At 39.1% G+C, this 16,969-nt stretch overlaps 1 protein-coding gene across 1 annotated transcript in view; it reads right to left on the bottom strand.

Annotated features, from left to right (window-relative positions):
* LOC100244234 (uncharacterized) overlaps positions 1 to 16,602 on the bottom strand; it is a 64,256-nt gene extending 47,654 nt beyond the window's left edge. The window contains exons 1-2 of the mRNA XM_010663718.3: positions 16,174 to 16,602; positions 2,080 to 2,315 (exon numbers count right to left, since the gene is read on the bottom strand). Coding sequence (XP_010662020.1) covers positions 2,080 to 2,315; positions 16,174 to 16,356 — 419 coding nt within the window. The 5' untranslated portion in view covers positions 16,357 to 16,602. The remainder of the gene's footprint in view (positions 1 to 2,079; positions 2,316 to 16,173) is intronic.
* Positions 16,603 to 16,969: the final 367 nt, after the last annotated feature.

The raw sequence follows: 16,969 nt of genomic DNA, 5'->3' as shown, positions 1-16,969 counted from the left end.
TGTTTCCCCACCTGATGCTATGCCTCCTCGACCACTTCAGGTTTATCATCGTCGCCCTCGTGTCGTTGCTCCTCTCCCTTTTGCTGAGGCACCTGCTGACTCACTTCCTATCCCTTCGGCTTCACCTGCCCCGGCTCTGCCTTCTCCTAATGACTTACCCATTGTTGTTCGGAAAGGTACTCGCTCTACTCGTAATCCTCATCCTATTTACAATTTTTTGAGTTATCATCGATTATCTTCACCCTATTCTGCTTTTGTTTCTGCTATATCCTCCGTTTCTTTTCCAAAGAGCACCCATGAAGCTCTTTCCCATCCGGGTTGGCGACAAGCAATGGTGGATGAAATGGCTGCTCTACACTCTAATGGTACTTGGGATCTTGTTGTTTTACCCTCTGGTAAATCTACCGTTGGCTGTCGTTGGGTCTACGCAGTTAAGGTTGGTCCTGATGGTCAGGTTGATCGCCTTAAGGCCCGCTTAGTTGCTAAAGGCTATACTCAGGTTTATGGTTCTGATTATGGTGACACATTCTCTCCTATTGCCAAGATTGCTTCTGTCCGTCTGCTTCTCTCCATGGCTGCTATGTGTTCTTGGCCTCTTTATCAGTTGGATATTAAAAATGTCTTCCTTCATGGTGATCTTGCCGAGGAAGTTTATATGGAGCAACCTCCTGGTTTTGTTGCTCAGGGGGAGTCTGGTTTAGTGTGCAGGTTACGCCGTTCTCTATATGGCTTGAAACAATCTCCTCGAGCATGGTTTGACCGTTTTAGTTTTGTTGTTCAAGAATTTGGCATGCTTCGCAGTACAGCAGACCATTCAGTTTTCTATCATCATAACTCTATGGGGCAGTGTATTTATCTGGTTGTTTATGTGGACGACATCGTCATTACAGGCAGTGATCAGGATGATATTCAGAAACTAAAACAACATCTTTTTACCTACTTTCAGACCAAAGACTTAGGGAAACTCAAGTATTTCTTGGGAATTGAGATAGCTCAATCCAGTTCTAGTGTGGTCCCTTCCCAAAGGAAGTATGCTTTAGACATCCTAGAAGAAACCGATATGTTAGACTGTAAACTGGTAGACACACCTATGGATCCGAATGTCAAACTTGTACCAGGACAGGGGGAGCCTTTAGGAGACCCCGGGAGATATCGACGGCTCGTAGGTAAATTGAACTATCTCACCATTACTCGTCCAGACATTTTTTTTCCTGTGAGTGTTGTTAGTCAATTCCTACAATCACCATGTGATAGTCATTGGGATGTCGTAATCCGCATTCTTCGATATATCAAAAGTACACCAGACCAAGGTGTGTTGTACGATAACAGAGGTCATACTCAGGTTGTTGGTTACACAGATGCAGATTGGACTGGCTCACCCACAGATAGACGTTCCACTTCAGGGTACTGTGTTTTTATTGGAGGTAATCTAATATCTTGGAAGAGTAAGAAACAAGATGTAGTGGCCAGATCTAGCGCTGAAGCCGAGTATCGAGCTATGACTTTGGCAACATGTGAACTCATATGGTTGAGACATCTTCTTCGAGAGTTGAGATTTGGAAAGGATGAACAGATGAAACTCATCTGTGATAACCAGGCCGCATTACATATTGCATCCAATCCAGTCTTTCATGAAAGGACCAAACATATTGAAGTTGACTGTCATTTCATTAAAGAGAAGATCGCATCAGGATGTGTTGCTACAAGTTTTGTTAATTCAAATGATCAACTAGCAGACATCTTCACTAAATCTCTCAGAGGTCCTAGGATTAAATATATTTGTAACAAGCTTGGTGCATATGACGTATATGCTCCAGCTTGAGGGGGAGTGTTGAATATAATGTATTTATAGTGTATAATCTTTCCTTGTTAATATAGGTCACATGTATGGTAGTTAGGACTCCTAACGTTGTATATATATATATTTCTCAATTGTAAGTAGATATCATATGAATGAGAATTAAGGTCTTTCTTCTTTCTCTCTCTCTCAACAAGAATAACCTAGGATCATTTATCATCAAACAATAATTCTGAAGGCAATAAAACCAAATTAAGAATCTATCGAGAAGGCCACATTACCATTTTTTTGAAGGTAAGTCTGTAGCTGAAACAGCTACTATTGTACAACCCTTTAGTGGAATTGCTGTGTAGGAACCATCTGATTCTGTTAGAATAAGTGACCTGTCCTTGATTCTTGCATATTTTCGCATGGGGAAAACTTCCAAGATCTCTTTCTTTTTCTTTGCATCTCTTTGTATTTTTCCAATTTGGGGAAATGTTGGAACCTTTTCAGGTTCTAAAATCCAAATTACCCCCTGAGAGACAGACAGACAAACTAATAAATAAAAATAGACATTAAATGAGAAGAATAGCATGAACATTTATCCACAAATAGAACAGCTGCCACATCACAAATTTTTTTATGTTGGCGTGTGATGATTTTGTTAAATGCTGATGATCTTCAGATTTTAAAATTTCAATCATCATAAAGAAAAAGTAGACAATCATGAATTTGATTATATTAGCCAAATATCATGCAGTACCATAGCACATGGTTAACTTTTGAATGATGTTATATGTAGTGAACAATTTATTCATTCATTAATGTCTCAATATGGATTTTCAACTATTTACAAATTTTCACAACTTGTAATGGATTACTTTGCCCATCATAATTAGTTTTGTTTTATCAGAAACAAGATAATTCATTGTATTGAACTTAATAACCACAATAACCTAGAGAGTTTGCTTGTTTTTACTTTGTATTTTCTTATATTTGTTTCCTTGTAGTTTAGTTTTTCTTTGGTGGGAGGATTCTTCATCCTTCTCTTGTACTTCTTTTTTTAATCAATATATCCCTTTGTCGTTTCCTATCAAAAAAATAATAATAATAAGTAGTAGATGGTACCAATGGTCTTTGCAGCCCTTTTTTTTATGAGAAATTAACTCATCATTGATATCAATGTTAAATACAAGCGAAGGATGAGAAATCCTTCCAAAATACAAAGAATGATCAAAAGAGAACCTAACAACAGAGGCAAAATAACTACACTGAACAAGTATGAGACAAGAACATATACAAAACATGCAACTACGTACAATTCAAGGGAGTAAAAAATCCCCTATAAAAGAAACCATTCGCTCGGCTCCACATTCAGCTAAAAGATCAGCAATCTGATTAGCTAAAGGGGACCAAGAGATAGACCAGTCGAAGCTGTTGGCAAAATCTAGGATCTGATGAAACCATGTATTGTATTTCCAAAGACCTCTCTCTAACTTAGACACCCACGAAATCACTATAGCAAAATCTCCCTCCACCTAAAAAGAGAGAGAGAGAGAGAGAGAGAAACTAGAAAGATCCAAAGCCTTGGCTTGCAATAAACCCATCCAAAAGAGCTAAGATATCTGCCGCAATAGCCAAACCTACTCCTATCAATTTAGAAAAAGCTCTCAACATTGTACCATGGCGATCTCTAATCACACCTCCAATTCCCAACTCACTTGCATTACCTAGAGCACAACCATCAAAGTTTAACTTAATCAAACACAATGGAGGTATAGTCCATACTAAGAGCATCTTACAACCTACCCTCTTTGACCTGCAAACCATATTCCAATCAAGCTATAGAATATTCAATAGAGTTCTTTCAAAAGTTGACCAGGAAGAAACCTAGAAGGATGAATAGAAATGTATTAGGTCCCAAATAGATTCTAAGGTCCCCCATGTATCCTAAAAAAATTATTACATTCCTCTCCCTCTAAATTATCCATAACAACACTAGGCAAGCCACACATGAAAATACCTATCCTCTAGGAGTATCCCCAAACGTTGTAAAAGAAATAAACAACATATCTATCACAGTCTTGAGGGGAACCCAATCCATCCCAAATGCTACATAACCTATTCCATTGGCTCAAAGTATAGGGCAATGTAGAAACAAATGATCAATTGATTCCCCACTCCTTATGCACATACAACAACAATCAAGGCTAAGAGCTCTGTAAGGCCCCCTTAACTATAGCAAATCATTGGTGTTAACTTTCTTCTTGGCCACCAACCATGCAAAAGCCTTAGCTTTAGATGAAAGTTTAGAGTTTCAAATTAAGGTGGTAGAAAAAAGGGGTTAGAAAGAGCCATAGGAAGACTTTAAAGAAAATGCGTCTAAAGAATTCAATGACCAAACCCCCTCATATGGGAAGGAAATGATAAACATGCAAAAATGAGAGATGACGTGAGAAGTTTAAGAGAAAAGTTACAACAAAGTACACAAGATGTATACATTAGGCACTCAAAGATAAGCCCTCAAAAGAAAAGAAACAAAAACCACCCTCTCTCTCAACAAGAACCCCACCAATCTACAAAATTAATAAAAAACATTGAGTCATCTTTTATGTACGTGCTAACCCAAGCTAAAATGCGTCTAAAGAATTCAATGACCAAACCCCCTCATATGGGAAGGAAACGATAAACATGCAAAAATGAGAGATGACGCGAGAAGTTCAAGAGAAAAGTTACAACAAAGTATACATCAGGCGCTCAAAGGTAAGACCTCAAAAAAAAAGAAACAAAAACCACCCTCTCTCTCAATAAGAACCCCACCAATCCACAAAATTAATAAAAAACATTGAGTCATCTTTTTTTTTTTTTTTAATCAGAAATGAAGAAGATTATATTAATATAAGAACAAATACAGGAGAGATAAAAGAGACAAGAGAAAGAGAAAAAAAACCAAGGGAAGGATGAGAGGTTCTTCCTACACAAATTGAACAAAGGATAAAACTCCCAACAGTAGAACTCTAAAAACAAAGAGAAACCCCATCAATCTTCAAACTTTTGAAACGCAAACCCCAATCCAATTGAGTTGTAGAATGTTTAGAGGAACTCCTCTAAAAGCTTCAGTACAAGAAGCCCATAGAGAAGAATAAAACCGGATCAAATCCCATACCATCTCTTCCGTTCTCCCTTTATCCTCAAAGATCTTATTGTTTCTCTCTTGCCACACCATCCAAATCAAAGTAAGGCAAGCAATTTGTCAAAGTGTCTTGCCTCTTAATGAGTTCCCCAAGCCTTTAAAAGTAATAACCAACATGTCCTCAAGGCTCCTTGGAGGGACCCAAACCAACCCTACTAGATTGAACAACCTGTGCCAAAGTCCAATGGTAATGGACAATGAAGAAAAAGGTGGTCAATCGACTCTCCATTTCCTTTGCAAAGAATGCACCATTGAGGACAGAGGGCTTTGTAGGGTCTTCTCAATTGCAACTTGTCATTAGTGTTTACCTTCCCATGTGCTACTAACCAAGCGAGGGCCTTAACCTTTGAAAGGACTTTTGAGCTCCATAAAAACTTGGCCAAAAGGAACATTAAAGGATTTGAGACTTTTGACAAGGCCAAGAAAAAAGATTTCACTGAAAACAAACCTGACAAAGACAAAGACCACGCTCTTGAATCTAATGAAGAAGGAGAGAAAAACACAGAACTAAGGGAGGACATTAATCTCTGAAGGAGATCAATTTTTGAATCCGTTAGATTGTGGCGAAAGTTAAAATTCCAAGACAGTGAAAAGGAATTGCCAAGGACATTTGAGACAGTGAGGTTTTTCACAGAAATAACTCTGTAAAGATCAGCAAATTGAGAGCACAAAGTTTGGTTACCCCACCAAAGATCTTCCCAGAACCGAATTCTCTCCCCATTGCCCACCACTAGGCAGACAAAAGGGGAAAACCCCTGAAAAACTTGAGCAATAGCCTTCCAAGGACATCTGTGTGACCATCTAACCACCGTGTTGGCGTCCCATCCATTAGGATGTGTTCCATATATACTCGCAATAACCTTATGCCAAAGACCATTCCTTTCTCTAGGGAACCTCCAAAGCCATTTCCCTAAGAGAGCAATATTTTCTCATAGAAGTCTTCCCAACGCCCAAACCTCCCAACTCTTTTGGTCTACTAACAACCTCCCATCTGATAAAGTGATCTTTCTTCCCTTCCCCCGCCCCAGACCAAAGAAAATCCCTTTACATTTTCTCAATCTTTGAAGCTATTGATACTGGGATTTTAAAGAGGGAGAGGAAGTAGCTGGGGATGTGAGACAGACAAAACTGAATTAAAGTAATCCTCCCTCCCAAAGACAAATAGGTCTTTTTCCACCCATCCAGCCTCCTCGAAATTCTCTCAACCACCGGATCCAAAAAGCCTGTTGTCTTTGGGTTCCCTCCCAAAGGAAGGCCTAAATAAGACAAAGGTCACTCTGACACTCTGTAATCCAAAACCGAAGTCAAACTAGACAACAGCTCCTGCCTAGTGTTAATACCTGAAATGGTGTTTTTTTCTAAGTTGATTTTTAAACCAGATACTTGCCCAAAAACCAAAAGGATAATCTTAAGATTTTGAAGATGTTCCATAGAGGCTTTAGAGAAAAAGATGGTGTCATCAGCAAACTGTAACAAAGACACTCTAGTCCTATCCCTCCCCACAAAGAAACCCTCAGTTATCCCAGTTTCCTCTGCTCTGATCACCAACCTACTTAGAACATCTGCTACTAGAGTAAAAAAGAAAGGAGAAAGAGGGTCTCCTTGTCTCAAACCTCTAGAGGCCTTAACCCAACCCTTTGCATTCCCATTAACTAGGATTGCAAAACTAGAAGAAGACAAACAGCCCCTCATCCAAGATCTCCATTTCTGGCTGAACCCTTTCCTTTGTAGCACATGATCTAAAAAGCCCCAATCCACATGATCATAGGCCTTCTCAAAATCAATTTTGAAGACTACCCCTTCCTCCCCTGACCTTCTTTTCTCATCCACCACTTCATTGGCTATCAATACAGCATCCAAAATGTGTCTCCCTTCCACAAAAGCTCCTTGAGATCCAAAGATTATTTCATGAAGAACTTTGCGTAAACGTCCTGATAAGACCTTAGCAATTATCTTATATAAACTTGTAACCAAGCTAATAGGTCTATAATTTGAGATTTTAAAAGTTTGGCTTTTCTTAGGCACCATAGCAATGAATGTCGCATTTGTACTTTGATTTATTACCCCCTTAGTGTGGAACTCAAGAAACACCCTCATAAGATCCTCTTTTATCACATACCAACACTCTTGATAAACTGCTATAGTAAAGCTATCAGGGCCAGGGGCCTTTTCCTTATTCAATTGGAAAACTGTCATTCGAACCTCCTCTTCAGAAAACGGTCTATCCAACCAAACTGCACTCTCTCCAGAAATAGGGGTCCAATCAATCCCTTCAATCCTCCAAGAATTACCTTCAGGTTTGGAATAGAGTTTCCCAAAGAAATTTACAATCTCCTTAGAAATAACCTCAATGTTACTTAGAGTCTCCCCCCTCTCAGAAATCAGAGACTTAATGAACTTCCTGCTTCTTCTTCCAGTGGCCACTCTGTGAAAGAACTTAGAATTGCAGTCCCCTACTTTAATCCACTTAACCCTAGATTTTTGTCTCCATTGAACCTCTTCCTTTAATAACAAATCCTCTACCTCCTTCCTTCTTAAGGTCCTTTCCAATACCAGATCAAGATTTAAATTCCCTTCTTGTTCAATTAGATCAATTCTGCCTAAGTCCAAAAGAATGTGTTTTTTCCTCTCTCTTAAATCTCCAAAGGCCACTATATTCCACTCTTTCAACTTTGATTTAATAAACTTTAGTTTCCTCATGAACTTGTGACCTTCCCAACCTTCAACCATACACTCTTGCCACCAATCTCTAAACTTCTCTTTAAACTCAGGATGGAGCAACCACATATTCTCAAACCTAAAAGGAGTCGGTCCCCATTTTAAAGGATTAGTTTCCAAACAAATTGGGCTATGATCAGAGGTCCACCTAGGAAAGGCCTCTTGAAAACTTTGAGAGAAAAAAGAATCCCACTCAAAAGAGAACAAAAACCTATCCAATCTCTTACAAATAGGATCCACTTGCATGTTTGACCATGTAAAAGCCGTGTTCCTTCGAGGGGGATCCAACAAACCACTCTCCCTTATAAACTCGTCAAAACACCTCATGTTGACTGTTAACCTAGAGTCGCCCATCTTCTCAGATATCCTCCTGATAACATTAAAATCCCCTCCTACACAGCACCTTGGGAAAGTCAGACCATACAGGTCTTGAAGCTCCAACCAAAAGTCCTTCCTCCACAAAGGCTTATTCGGGCCATACACTGAGGTTAACCAAAAAGACCCTTCCTCATCAGAGTTCAACTTTACAGTTACAGAGAAGGATCCTAACACCTTCTCTGTACACTTGAACTTAATTGAATCCCACAAAATCACAATCCCCCCCAAAGCCCCACAAACAGGAAGAGCAGCCCACTCCAAACTTCTGCCTTTCCAAACAATGCTCACAAACCTCCTGTCCCAAATTACTCTCTTTGTTTCCTGAAGCATCACAACATCTGGGTTTTGAGTACTTAAAAACCTTCTCACAGTTCTCCTTTTCTTCCTGGAACCTAATCCTCTTGTATTCCAACTTAATATCTTCATGTAAACAAAAACAACCCAACATAACCAGCACCCAGAACTAATCCTCTCGGGTTTTAGAGTCATTTTTCCTCTTTCTTCTGGAATAAACCTTATCCACAGAGAGAGTACTCTTGTTCTCTCCTTCCACACCTTTTCCATTATCCTTGACAATTCTAATCCTCAAACTCTCCAAAACCGACTGAACCTTGACCATCTTCCTAGGCGTGAGTCCCTCAACCTGAAAACCTTCCAACGGGAAGGTGGAAGGTTTTAGCTCTAGGGTCGAAGGCTCGCCTGAGACACCACGTTCCTTTGGGTTACTAAGTGTTTCCCTAAGGAAAGGCCGGTCTTTAAATTTTCGGTTAGAGGTTTCTAGGGGAAACGCCACACCTTCAGAACAGGACGCACCACCACGACGGCTGAGATCCACAACAGGAGAGATAAAAAAGGAACCACACTGAACGGCAAAGCTTGACTCCAACGGAAACGAAGAAAAAGGCTAACAATGAGAAGGATGAACCAAAGAAACAGAGGGTTCAGGAAGAAATTTTGGCTCAAAAGCCCCAACCAAAGGAAGATCCTGCTCGAATAAAGCTAAGAAAGGAGGACGCACCTTATTAACCAATTTGCATTGCGAAATCCCCTCGTCTCTCTCTATCTCGCCGATAAAAACTTTGGATGTTTCTGAACCAGGAGAAAGATCGCTCTTACTGGAAAGAGATTTGCTTCGAAAAGTGTCTTGATTTGCCTCCGATGAGCCCCCTCCTTCTAGGTTACGCTTTGGGGTAGAAGACGCCTCCTCTAATCTCGACGGCCAACTTCTTGCTTTACGCCTTACGGAGACTGAGGAGCCTTTTAGCTTTGACGACTCTTGAGGAACTTTCGGCATTATCTTCTTTACAGAGGACCCTGGGCGTAGGAGCTTTGAAGACGAAGGCGTTGCTGGGCCACCATTAGAAGAACCTTCGTGGGTTGGACCCGCTAGGGGCCTAAAATCTTTCTCCCCAAATCAGGCCCAATCAGAACGAGCTTTAAAGGCGTCTGGTTTTGTTGGCCCGACGTTGCTTCCCGCCATTGGGCCCAACATACACCTTCCCTTTCCTTTCTCCCCCTTAGACGATTTTGAATCTGGAGAATGAGAATGGGAGCGATGATGAGGCCTCCAGCTATGGCACTCATTGTCCCTAGCAGTAGCTCGTAGCCTCTCAATGATCTGTGGCTTCTGAAAGACGCAACCCCCCGCTGACCTCAACACGTCCTTGCTGCGATTTGACTCAGGGCTGAGAGAGTCTTCTCCGTCATCTTCTCCGATGACTGTAACTGCAACCGTGTATGTCCAATCTCCATCTTCTACCTCTAGTAGCGCTGGAAGCACGACATTTGGAAGCATCTCCACCCATAATTTTACCTTCGTCAAATCAACAAGCTTCAACGATTCCCTCACCACCTTCGTTACCTTCCCCCACTTCCGCAAAATGTGTCTTAGCTGCACCTCATCCCACAGATGGAAGGGAAGGCCTCTTAGTTCCATCCACCCCCGTCTAAATTTTCCTTTAATGACTGAGTTCTCTTTTGGCGACCATCTCCTCGGAGCAATAACCTCTCTTCTCGCTGTTAAGCTCCCTTGCTCTTGAATCCACTGAGCTCTCCTTGCAGAATCCACAAAAAAACACCCCTTGTAAGCAGAAATGGGGGTTACAAACACCATTCCTTTCATACCCACCCTTCTCGCTATAGCTTTTCCAACATCACACCAGTCTCGTATTTTTCCTTTGCTTTCACAAACTACAGCTCTTGCCCATTTTCCAACTGGCATCACTGCACCATTCCTAGGTCCTTTCTCTACAACCACATCAGCATAGAACCACTCACCTCTGTACATTCCTTTGCTCACTTGAGGCTTTTTTAGCTTCTCCTTCAAGGCTCTTTCAACTTGAACAAACAAGTCTTGGACTGAAACAATCGCCTTCCTAAGATTTTCCCACCCATAGCCTTTAACACCTTCAGGAACAACTAAAACTAAAGGTTTTCTCTTTGCAACGAATTCTGTGATTTTCATATATCTCCCTCTGCTATTAAAACATATCTCCATTAGATGAGTCCCAGTCTTGCCCCTCATCTTTTGAATGAAACCCCTGGAAGCCTCCAAATCCACAGCTTTCTTCAAATGCTCCACCAACCAACCCGACTCCTCCTCTCCAAAACCTAACGAAACCACAAAACCTCGACTTCTCTCTGTTATTGAAATCCACGTTCCCCCATTGAAGCCTTCAAACTTTACCTGGAAAGCCTTTCTCTCCACTTCAAACAACTGATTTCAAATCATCTTTGCTTTCTAAACCTTCAGTTTATGTTCAGAGAATATGCAAATCTTTGCCATCACTTACAAAGAACTATACATTGTTAGTCTATTATTTGAGTCATCTTTTATGTACATGCTAACCCAAGCTAAAAGGCCACAAAGGAATGAATGTTTCAACTTTTGATCAGTTTATTCCTCATTTTCAAACACTCTTTGACTTTGTTCTTGTCAAATAAAGCAAAACAAGCAGAGAGGAGCAGCCCTCCACACCCTCATCCTTTTCCTTCCTACAAAGGAGTCATGCCAACTTGAAAGAACATGTTTTACCATGGGTGGAAGCACCCAAAACTAGGCCAGATAAGGAGAACAACAATTGTCAGAGAACCTTTGCTTTTGTACAATGAAGGAGAATGTGGTCAATAGATTTCCCCTCAAGTTTAGAAAGAAAACAATAATTCACCAACAGCAAGTCTCTCTTTTGAGAAGCTAATTTAATGTCAACACTTTATCTTAGCTAGCCTCCCACACAAAAAAACTCACTTTGGACATTACCCAGGGATTCCAAATAATATCCATTAGAAAGGGGAAAGGTCTCCTAGGTTCCAAGAACAAATGGAAAGATTTGATTGAAAAAACACGATTCTTTGAATCCTTCCAAATCACATTGTAACTTTCCTCATAACCGACTTTTTTAGCAATCTTGTAAGAAAAGTCTCAACGATGCTCAACTTCCAATTGTTTAAGTTCCTTGAGAAGCGTAGAAATAACCCCCAACTCCTGTCTCTTCCTCATAAATCCACCACCCAAGCCTCTTTAGATGAAGTCAAAGCATAAAAGAAGGGAAAAGAATTACACAAGAGCTCCTCCCCATGCCATTTATCCTTCCAAAACTTAACCCTCCTACCATCACCCACTTCAAAAGATGTTTAACTAAAAAAAGACCTCATTCCTTCATTATTGCCTTCCAAACTCCAACCTTGTAACCATCTCTCACTTCATAAAAATGTCACCCCCCTTCTTTCCTCACTATGATTTGCTTCCAAAAGTTTTTCCCTTCAACAACAAATCTCTGAGTCCACTTTTCCAAGGAGAGCTTGATTAAAAGAAGCTAAACCTCTAATGCCAAATCCCCCCGACTCCTACCCATGCAAACAATTGGCCACCTTACTAAATGAGGCTTTTTCTCCAAAGCTCCACCTTCCCATAGAAAATCCCTTTGAATCTCCTCTAACCTTAACCTGACCTTTCTAGGAATTACAAACAAGGACATGCAATAGATTGGCAAGCTAGATAATGAACTTTGAATCAAGGTAAGTTTTCCCCCTTTTAAAGATATATTGCCTCTTCCACATTGGCTATCTTCTATGAAACCTCTCTTCCACAGCATCCCATACTGTTGTTGATCTGATAGGTTTGCCTAGCAACAAACCTAAGTATGAAGATGGAATTTTCCCCGCCTCAAAACCTAACTCCATTGCCAACTCCTTGAATTGGGATCAATTCACTTTCCTTCAACTTTATCTTCAATCCTAAGATTGCTTCAAACGCATAAGCAACCAACTTAAGTAAACCATTTGATCTTGGGAGTCATCACAAAAAGCCAATTAACATGGTTGTATGCCTTTTCAATTTCCACTTTACAAATTACACCACTAGAAGAAGATGGATCAATAAGGTTTCGATGAAAACTAAAATTCCAACTCAAAGAAGAAGAAGAAGAATCAATAATGGATGAAATAGAGGAACTTTTCACTCTCACAATTCTAAAAGGGTTAGGAAACCAAGTACTAAGTGGTTGGTTTTCCCATCAAAAATGGAATTTTTTTTTTTTATAGGTAAATATTCATTGTATTAATAGTGCCTAACAAAAGAGCACATTAAAGTATACACAGTGTAATACAAAGGCACCACATAACTAAGTGGTGGGATGCACATAAAATTATACAAAAAGGATTATTTAAGTGCTTGATCTATTTTTGGGAATTCTCAAACGATCGCCTATTTCTCTCATTCCATATGGTCCAAAAAAGGCATAAGGGAGCGGTTCTCCAAGTTTTCTTCCTCTTGCTCCTGACAAAAATTCCATTCCAGTCCAGAAGGACCTTCTCTACTAAGAGTTTAATACCCACCCTACTACAAATAGAGCGAAAATCAACCAGTACAAGATTACCTCTTTCGAGCAATGGAGAAGGATATGATCCACCATTTCTTCTTTTTTGCACATATAGCATCTATTCATAATCAAACACCCCCTCCTTTCCCAAAAGAGAACCTTTGTGTCATCGCCAATAGAAAAACAGTTATGACTGGAAAAATAAAAACAAATGGATTTCTAAGGGCAACAATGTGACCACTGAAACCATTAAAGTGTTGTAACCCATAGATGCTCAAAATGACCCTATGCAATAAAGCATAACTCTCACTAGGGTGTTGGAATGCGTTCTAAATTCCTAATTAGTATTAATTCCTTTTTGTAAAGAATATCGTATAGAATATTTTCTAAGTTGATTTATCATTGTAATATTATATTTCCTTGTTGAAAAGGGAAAATTATTATTAGGAATATCTCTATAAATATTCTAGGTCATGAAGGGAAAAGATTGTGAGATGAAAATGGGCTTGTAGAGACTATACGAGGGGGATAGAGATGTGAGGAAGAACACGAGATACCTAGTGGAGCGAGGAAGCGAGGGGGCTCATGGTTCAGGGTGTGAATACAAAGAATGGGGAAATATGGGATGTTTCAAGAACCCAATAGTTGTATCTAGTTCTGTCCTTTATAATATTTTTTATTGTATAGTGAAATGATTCTCTCTCATTTGTGTCCAGGCATGGTTGGTCAAACCATGTTAAAACCTTGTGCACCTTTGTGTTGATTATTTTATCTTTGTGTTCTTAAATTAACATGTTTGTATTGAAGTTTCCGCTAGCATGACAAATTGGTATCAGAGCTCGGGTTGAAGATTTCTAGAAGAGAAAAAAATCACAAAATACACAAGATGAAGACAAAAGGAATTTCAATTGAAGGTAGAGTCAATTACTCTCTCATGGAGATATGATACAAAAAGTTTGTGTCATGGAGAGATAAAAGATTGACTTAATGGAATTTGGTCCAAGATGGAGATTGTTGGAAAGTGTCTCAAATTCCTAATTAGTGTAGATTCCTTTTTGTAAAGAATATTGTATAAAATATTCCCTAAGTTCATATATTATTGTAATATTAGATTTCCTTATATAATAAGGAAGGTTGTTGGAAATATCTCTATAAATATTCTAGGTCATGAGGGGAAAAGTTTGTGAGATGGAGATGGCGTTATAGAGACTATACGAGGTGGATAGAGATGTAAGGAAGAACGGGAGATACTTGATGGAGCAAGGGGGCTCATGGTTCAAGGTGTGGATACGAAGAGTAGGGAAACATAAAATGTTTTGGAAACCCAATAGTTGTATCTGGTTTTGTCATCTATATTGTATAGTGGAATGATTATTTGTCATCCATGGACGTAGGCATGGTTGACCGAACCACATTAAAACCTTATGCACCTTTGTGTTGATTATTTTACCTTTGTGTTCTTGAACTAACATGTTTGTATTAAAGCTTCCGCTAACACAACAAACCAGTGGCCCATGTTTGTGTAAGGAATCTACACTAATTAGGAATTTGGGATACTTTCCAACATAAGGAACCCCCATTACCACTTCCCTAAGAAGGCTTTTTCCTCAAAGATATCCTTCCTAAACCCAAAGTCCCTACTCCTTTAGACGCACACACTTAGTTCCAACTTAGGATCTTTTTTCCTTCTCCAATCCCTAACCAAAGAAAATTCCTCTGTAATTTCTCAATCTTAAGTGCTACTTTAGAAGGCATCTTAAAAATTGATAGGAAATAAATGGGCAAGAGAGATAAGTAAGACTATGCGAAGGGTTATGCTATTCCTTAGGGACAAGAAGGCTTTTTCCAATCATCCAATCTATTGGAAATCTTATCAAGAATCAGGTCCCAAATTGAAGCATGTCATTGAGTCAACACATCATTTGCAAATTGTAAGACACTCTAGTCCTATTTCTACCCATTAGGAAATCATCAGATAATTTGCTCTTTTTCGCTCTCAGCGTCATCCCACTTAAAATATCAATTGTAATGGTGAAAAGGAACTGCGAAAGAAGATCTCCTTGTCTTAAACCTATGGTTGCCTTAACCCATCCTTTGGCAGTTCCATTCACCAAGATCACAAAACTTACCAAGACAAGCAACCCTATATCCAAGACCTCCATCTTGTGCCAAATCCTTTTCTCTTTGGTGCATGGTCCAGAAAACCCTTATCCACATGGTCATAGGCCTTTTCAAAATTAATTTTGAATACTGTCGCTTCCTCTCCTGATCTCCTTTTCTCATCCACCATTTCATTGACAATCATAACAACATTCAAAACTTGCTTACCCCTTAACAAAAGGTCCCTAAGAAATGTTGATGGTTTCATGGAGTACTCTTCGGATTTGTTCTAATAAAACCTTAACTATGATCTTGTACAAGCTAGTAATCAGGCTGGTGAGTCTGAAATCTAAGAATTAATTGACCACAACACATATAACAATTAATTGACCATAACAACTCAAATGAGTAATTATGATAGGTTTAGTAAAGAGAGTGGTAATATATGGATAGACCAAAAAAGAACATGGTGAGTATCCAAGTGTGGAACCCTTTTCTTCTTTCTGTACCCAGCAGAGAAGGCTATTGCAGGGGTTGACATTCTCCTGAAAGGCAAGCCTCAATTTCTCAAATGGCATGAACAATTAGAGAAGTGGCGCTTGGATTTGGCTGCTGGTTTTATCCATCTACTTGAGGTGCAAGCAATTCTTTAAAGGGGTAGGCTATTTCTTGTAGATATGGTCGGGGTGGAGAAGAAGTTTCAACCATGTTGCGAATTTTGCCAATTTCTTAGAATGCAATCTTCATGGCCAAGAATTAAAGATTGATGGTTACTATACCTTTAAATCTATACAAGGAGTTTGCAATAACCACTTTAAGTGAATAACTTTAAATCGATCAAAAGGATTTATAACCATCTCGTTAAGGAATGTTCAATCAAGAATCTCCAACTCTAAGGTTTGGAGTGGGAGAATATCTTCTTCTTCATGCAGAATTTGATACACTATATGGAACAAACCACAAACCCTAATTTTATTCCTAAATATCCCTTCAAGCAAGGGAAAGTATACCCAATCAATTATAAATCTTTTTTCCGAACAAAAGTTAAGTCAATAAACAATCCCACGTCCTATTGAACATAAACATTACCAAATTTTAATAATAGCTGAAAACTTCACTGAAAGTTTGATAAGATTCTTCAGCGTTTCTCAACAAGAAATAAAGAAAAAGAAGGAAAGGGTGACCTGCTTCTTGTAAGCCGAATCGAGAGACTGATGGAGATCAAGATCACGGGTGAGTAGTGGAGACTCTGAATCTTGCTTTCTGCCATGACCCAATCGGCCTATGAGAAGGAGGAGGCCTAGAACTTGAACCAGGAGAATGGTGAATGCCCCCAGGAGAAACCCAACAAAGAGAGTGAACATCATTTGGCAAAATGGGCCAGAGAATGGCCTCACGAATTAAAGCGGTGAATTGGGAGCCATCTATCGAAATATTCTGGGATTGAATGGCACAAAATTTTAGAATCAGATGCTTCTTCCTCGAATTTTCGTTCAACTGCTCAGCTGTGGCCTGTGGACACCAGACAAAAGAGAGACAGAAGCATGAGTTGACAACTAAGCCGGGATTTCCCTTCCCAGGTCCGAAGAGGAGATGAAATGAGTGAAAGTGTAAGTCTTAAATCAGTAACCATTTCTTGTAATATTTTTATTATTTTCATATAAATTTTAAAAGAAAAAAATATTTTTTAAAGGGTAATAATAATAAGTTCATTTTTATTAAAAATATGATTTTTTAAGGTTAAAAATTATGAAGGATTGAATTTATAAAATTGGGATTATTTCATCATTTTAATTAAATGACCTTTAATTTTATAATCACATTGAAAATTTAATATTAATCCATTGTTTTTCCTATTTACTTCACTATAAAATATAGAAATGATAGAAAATTAAAATTCTAATTTACTGACTTATATGTAAGAGTTTTTAACTTTTTATCTCCATTTCGCTATCATATGGGAAATCAACTAGTCAACTT

The sequence above is a fragment of the Vitis vinifera genome, chromosome 16, assembly GCF_030704535.1.
Source record: "Vitis vinifera cultivar Pinot Noir 40024 chromosome 16, ASM3070453v1".
Lineage (NCBI taxonomy): Eukaryota > Viridiplantae > Streptophyta > Magnoliopsida > Vitales > Vitaceae > Vitis > Vitis vinifera.
Note: the sequence above shows the minus strand (reverse complement) of the source record. Positions and strands in the feature narration are given on the sequence as shown.